General features: G+C 43.9%; 1 protein-coding gene across 1 annotated transcript; it reads left to right on the forward strand.

The window, feature by feature from the left end:
• The first annotated feature begins 2,387 nt into the window (after positions 1-2,387).
• Positions 2,388-3,350, forward strand: LOC128848073 (olfactory receptor 6N1-like). Its single transcript, XM_054047833.1, has one exon. It carries the CDS (start codon positions 2,388-2,390, stop codon positions 3,348-3,350), a length of 963 nt encoding a protein of 320 aa, XP_053903808.1.
• Positions 3,351-6,431: the final 3,081 nt, after the last annotated feature.

The raw sequence follows: 6,431 nt of genomic DNA on the forward strand, positions 1-6,431 counted from the left end.
CACACCCAGTTAGACTGCATGAATGCTCCCACAGCCACTCATAAATCTCACAGAGAAAGACACCAACCGGATCCCACCAGCTCCCAGCCTTCTACCTCAGGGATGTACCATCTTGGACAGAACAATACCAATTTATTAATTGATTCGCCACTTACTTCAAGGGAAAGTGGACATGAACAGCCTTTGCTACCTGAGGAGATTTACCAAACGCTTCAGACAAACTCACTGGTGAGGATAAACATACAAGTAAGTTTATTGGCTACAAAAGATAGATTTTAAGTGATTATAAGTGATAGGCAAAAATTTCAGAGAAGTTACCAAAAGAAATAAAAGCAAAACACATTCTAACGTAATCTTAACACTCAGTACCCTTACAACTTAGATGCTTCTCATCACAGGCTAACTGGTTGCCTTTCAGCCAGGCTCTTGCCTTTGATCAGTGATTCAGTCGCTTGGTGGTGGTGGTTTGTAGATGGAGGTTGAAGAGAGAGAGCATGGAAAATGTCTCTCACTTTTATAAGGTTCTAGAGGAGAGCTGTGTAACAGGCTGTCATGCTGGGAAATCGACATTAGATGCCAGCAGAGTAGAGGAAATGAAAGGGGGGCGGTCAGAAATACTGACTCGTGACCAATAGATTTCACTAGCCAATAAAATAATGGGAAAGTTATACTGTAAAATGGCCACTAGGTGGCAGCATAGAACCATTGGGTTAGAAGGGACCACAAGGGTCATCTAGTCTAACCCCCTGCCAAGATGCAGGATTTGTTGAGTCTCAGCCATCCAGGACTGCTGGCTGTCCAGCCTCCTTTTGAAAACTTCAAGAGAAGGAGATTCCATGACTTCCCTAGGCGATCTGTTCCATTATCCTACTGTCCTTACAGTTAGATTAAATCTCATGAAAAACTTTCTAAGTCTGCTATGCTGCAATTTGAACCCTTTGCCTTGTCCTGCTCTCTGTCCAAGAGAGAACAAAATTTCTCCTTCTTTTTTATGGCAGTCTTTCAAGTATTTAAAGACCGCTATCATGTCCCCCCTTAACCTCTTCTTTTCCAAAGTAAACATACCAAGTTCCTTCAGCCTTCCCTCATATGGCTTGCCTTCCATCCCTTTGAATATCTTTGTTGCTTGCCTTTGGAACCTCTGCAGTTTCTCTACATCCTTTCTATACACTGGTGACCAAAATTGGACACAGTCTCCAGCTGACGCCTAACCAGAGCTGAGCAGAGTGGTACTATCACCTCACAAGACTTGCATGTTATGCCTCTGTTTATGAAACCTAAAATTCCTTTTTTTGCAACAGCATTGCATTGCTGACTCCTGTTGAGCTTGTGATGCACCACAACTGCAGATACTTCTCAGCAGTGCTGCTGCCAAGCCAGTTATCCCCCATTCTGTATTTGTGCATTTAGTTTTTCTTCCCTAAGTGAAAGTATGTTGTAAGGGTGATATAATGTACTTACACCACCCCTTTAATAATATTCAATATATGCTGCCATCTAGTGGGCATTTCTGAAAATAGCTGCCCATATAACATGCCATCACCTTGGATAAGCATCTCCCAAAAATGTAAGCTGGTGTTTGTTCAGGATCTCAAATACTTGACACATAGGTTCATTAGACTTAAAAAAAGTTACAATTATAGAAGTCACCCTGTACAAGTCCCATTGGGCATTGTTAGCTACAAAGCTTTGGAGACACAAAATGAACCAAGTGGGAGTACCGCTGAAGTGGGACCATATTAAAAAGCGTGACGACTGAATACAAATATGAGGCAGCATTTACGCTTTGTAAATCGAAGGGGAAGCTCATTTTCCAAAGGTAGATCAAATGCACCTGCTCATTCCTTCAGGTAACTGAAGGTCTCTTCAATGAGAAAATCCAGTTTCTGCAGAAAGAGGAGAGACAAGAACCTTAGCTGATGAACCTACGTCCTGGTGGCCAAGTCCTGAGAAATAAAACTCATCGCTTCAAGCTTGAGCTGTGCTGTGGTTATAGGTGAGCACCATCTTCCTTCCTGACCACCAAACAGGGGCATGAATGTGTTTTGTGAATATTAGATGGACAAGGTGGTGTTGTAATATCTTATACTGCACTAACTCCTGTTGGTGGAGGAGAGAAGCTTTTGAGCTACACAGACCTCTTCAGGTGAATATTAGCAGTTTTAGCCTCATGTTCCCACAGCACTGCCAGTCGACGTTCATAGCACCATTTCACAGAGATGGAGCTTGAGATCCATGTTTTGTGACATGTCCTCAGGTAGTGACCAGGAGAGGGAAGGGAGTTTCTGAATATTTATGGAATTAATTCATGACACTTGATTACCTTTCAGCTCTTCGTTCTTCCAATTGAATTGCACAGTTTTCTTTATTGTTCCTAGACTCAACCCATGTCAGACAGAAACTGGAGAAACCAAACGGCTGTCACAGAATTTATCCTCCTGGCATTCGGGGAACTCCCTGACCTACAAATTCTTCTCTTCCTGATGTTTCTAGTGATCTACATGGCAACCGTGGCCGGGAACATGCTCATCATTGCACTAGTTATGGCTGATCAGCACCTTCACAACCCCATGTACTTCTTCCTGGGGAATTTGTCCTGCTTGGAGACCAGCTACACCTCCACCCTCCTGCCCAGGATGCTAGTCAGTCTCCTGACTGGAGACAAAACCATCTCCTTCAGTGCCTGCTTCTCACAACTGTATTTCTTTGGTTCTCTGGCAGCTACAGAATGCTATCTCCTAGCAGCAATGTCTTATGATCGGTATTTAGCGATATGTAAACCCCTGCACTATTCAACTCTAATGAATAACAGGTTTTGCCTCCAGTTGGCTGCTGGGTCATGGTTAAATGGTTGTTTGGCTACTACAATCTTTGTCTTATTCCTATCACAGTTAACATTCTGTGGCCCAAATGAAATTGACCATTTCTATTGTGATCCCATCCCAGTGATGGAACTCTCCTGCAGTGACACACACCTGAGCATATTGGTGCAATTCATACTAGCCTGTGTATTCACCCTGCCTCCATTCCTACTAACCCTGATGTCCTACGTGTTTATCCTTGCCAGCATCCTGAGAATCCCTTCCACCACCGGGAGACAAAAGGCCTTTTCCACCTGCTCCTCTCACCTCACTGTGGTGACAATTTTCTATGGAACCATAATGATTTTCTACATGCTACCGAAAGGTGATACACTCAGAGATCTGAAGAAAGTGCTCTCTCTTTGCTTCACGGTCCTAACTCCCCTGGTAAACCCCCTCATCTACAGCCTGAGAAACAGAGAGGTCAAGGAAGCCTTGAGCAAAGCAGTCAGTAAATGTGGCTTTCACAAAAACATGCAGAGACTCTGAGATAATAAAATAGCCTGAGATTTTGAAAGCTGCCTGTGTGATTGAAGCAATGAGCCTGTGTTGCACTGTACCTCAAAGTAGCCCCCTGTTACCCCCATATTCATCTTTTGTATTTGGTTGTGATATTTCACACAAACCATTCCTTATAAGGTATCATGATCTGCTGAAACTCATTCTTCTGTCAAAATATGTATATCATCATTGTATACGTCATTATGAGTTTTGCTGTATGGTTGTTATTGAAATATATTAGGAGTCTGGGAGTCGCCCACTGTTAGTTCTCCAGTGACAACATAGGAGGTAACGCACACCCAGGCGAGCGTTAAACGACCATCACCAGACGGGGAATAATAAAGAAGAAGTCTACAATTTTGTAACAGGCAGTTGCGCAAGCACAACACAATGGGAATTGTTCAACTCTGTGACTCATCAAGGCCCACCAGGACATGTCTGGCCCAGTATTTTTCTAGGGATATGACTTGAGAGTATAAAATAAGGGACAGGGGCATCATGAGACAACCTCTCTCCTCTCCCACCTACTCTGGAGGCAACAAGAACACTGGGAAGACAAAGACTTTGAACTGGGGAGGTTGGTCCCAGGGTGAGAAGGGAATTCAGCCTGTGTGTTAAGAACTGTAACCTGGCTGCAACATTCATTGGGGTGTGAAAAGCTGTTTGATTCAGATATTACTGAGTCTGATAAAGTTCAGGATTTAGAATGTGTTAGATTTTAAGTGATCATAAGTGTTAGGTAACTATCTCTGACCTTTATGTCTAAGAAAAAAAATACAATCTTTCTGTTGTTAGTAAACTTATTTTAATGTTTAATCTTAACCAGTGAGTTTGTCTAAAATGCTTGAAGAATCTGCTCAGATTATAAAGGATGGTGCATGTCCACTATCCTTTGATGAAGTGAGGAACTAATTAATGAGCTTGCATTGTTGAAGAGAAGTTCTTAAGCAGTTTAAGACGATATATTTCTTGGGGTGCAAGCCTGGGGGGAATTGGTGATGTCTGCCTCCGTATAGTTCATGAGTAGCTTGAAGAACATTCAAGTGTGTCTGTGTATGCTTGTGATTGAGAGATAACAGCAACTGGGGGGAGAGGGAGAGGAGATTGCTGCTTCTCACTATTAAAGCATCATGAGAAACAACCTAGGCTGGAGAGGTAAGGGGGCACAGCGGTCCCACAGCTCAAGGTTGTACCCCGGGGCTCCTGTCACAGAGCCCCAATAAAATTAATTTGAAAACTCCCATTGAAAGTCTCAGTACTCAGTGTTGTCCATCTAAGTGGAAGGACCAGGGTGGGAGATGGCCATAGCCATGTTTCCATCATGGGTTTTTCAACTCGGCACCAGGAAGAGTGGAGACAATTTTAACCATTTTTTTATATCTCTAAAAAAGCAATTTTTTATCAAAATCAATGGTTGGTCAATAAAAATACTAACTTCTGCTGCAGCGTATGTGGGGACGTAAGCCTGGGAAATCTGCTACCTCTGAAATTGCGGCTAATTCCCTTCCCACTATACCCCCCCTGCAAACCAACCACCTTCATTACACTCACACAGGCTGGATGTAAACAGCCAGACCCAAGCAGTGATAGCTGGACACTTCACCAGGAATAGCTTTATAGCTCTTATCTGAGCTAAACCTGGCTGGGACCTGCTCCAGCAAAGCACCAGCACCAGGCTCACAGGGCCCTTGGAGGCTGGGTGGTTGGGCAAACAAAGAGGTAGACTCACAAGCCAGGGACACTGGGACTGTCCAGACCCAGCTGGGGGTTTGCCAGTGGACCCGTAGAACTGAAGGCATTTCTGGGATCTGATCTGTCAAATGGTAACTGAAGAGGAACTCTTCATGTGGCCCTGCAAAGCACAAGCTGCTGTGCTGTCACCAACTGCACAGAGCAGTTCAAAGGGTGGGGACCTGTTACAATGAGTGTTCCCAAAAATCACTGCAAAAAGCGCACATCCTGAGAGGGCTCGTTCTCAGGACACAGTGTCCTGCCAGCCCCAGATGTCTTGGACAGTTCTGCTGCATGCAGGGGCTCTCCTCAGGGCATGACATAACCTATGGTGAGAGGAAGTGACTACCGCCTAGCAACGAGCAGAACTCCTGTGGTGCCAACACAGCAGTGCTGGCTCAGCCACTGTGAGCATGTCAGGACTCGCCCAGAGGCAGGGGAGCTGGGCAGCAGTGAGAACTGTAGGACTTCAGCACTGCAGAAAGGATTTTTGATGTGACATAACAGAGTTAAGCGTCCATCTCCCATTTCAAAAGGATTTGGGTTCCTAACTCCCAACCACTGGGCTGCTATCACTGTAGTTTCTATCTATGGATTTCCATTGGAAAGAGAATCCACACCAACAGAAATGCACTGGATTAATGGGAAACCCCTGATAAATTGTTGAGACCTGCTAATGTTGTACGTGTATTTGTAGCCTCTAATGTTCCAATCATGCTATTGTGTGATTTGGTTCCCAATGGTTATAATTTTGAACAGCAAACACCTAGTGTCATAACAATAAAGGGAAGGGTAACAGCCCTCCTGTGTACAATACTATAAAATCCCTCCTGGCCAGAGACTCCAAAATCCTTTTACCTGTAAAGGGTTAAGAAGCTCAGGTAACCTGGTGGACACCTGACCCAAAGGACCAATAAGGGACAAGATACTTTCAAATCTTGGTCAGGGGAAGGCTTTTGTTTGTGTTCTTTGTTTTGGGGAGAGTTTGCTCTTGGGACTAAGAGGGACCAGACATCAATCCAGGCTCTCAAAATCTTTCTGAACAAGTCTCTCATATTTCAAACTTGTAAGTAAACAGCCAGGCAAGGCGTGGTAGTTTTATCTTTGTTTTCTCAACTTGTAAATGTACTTTTTACTAGGGTGTTTACCTCTGTTTGCTGTAACTTTGAACCTAAGGCTAGATGGGGGTCCTCTGGGCTCCTTAAGTTTGATTACCCTGCAATGTTATTTTCCATCCTGATTTTACAGAGATGATTTTTACCTTTTTCTTTAATTAGAAGACTTCTTTTTAAGAACCTGGTTGATTTTCCCTGTTTTTTAGATGCAAGGGGGTTGAAT

The sequence above is a fragment of the Malaclemys terrapin genome, chromosome 13 (genome assembly GCF_027887155.1).
Source record: "Malaclemys terrapin pileata isolate rMalTer1 chromosome 13, rMalTer1.hap1, whole genome shotgun sequence".
Classification (NCBI taxonomy): Eukaryota; Metazoa; Chordata; order Testudines; family Emydidae; genus Malaclemys; species Malaclemys terrapin.

Excerpts from the sequence above, each read along its gene's own strand:
- LOC128848073 (XM_054047833.1), top strand. The coding sequence starts at position 2,388 with ATGTCAGACAGAAACTGGAGAAACCAAACGGCTGTCACAGAATTTATC.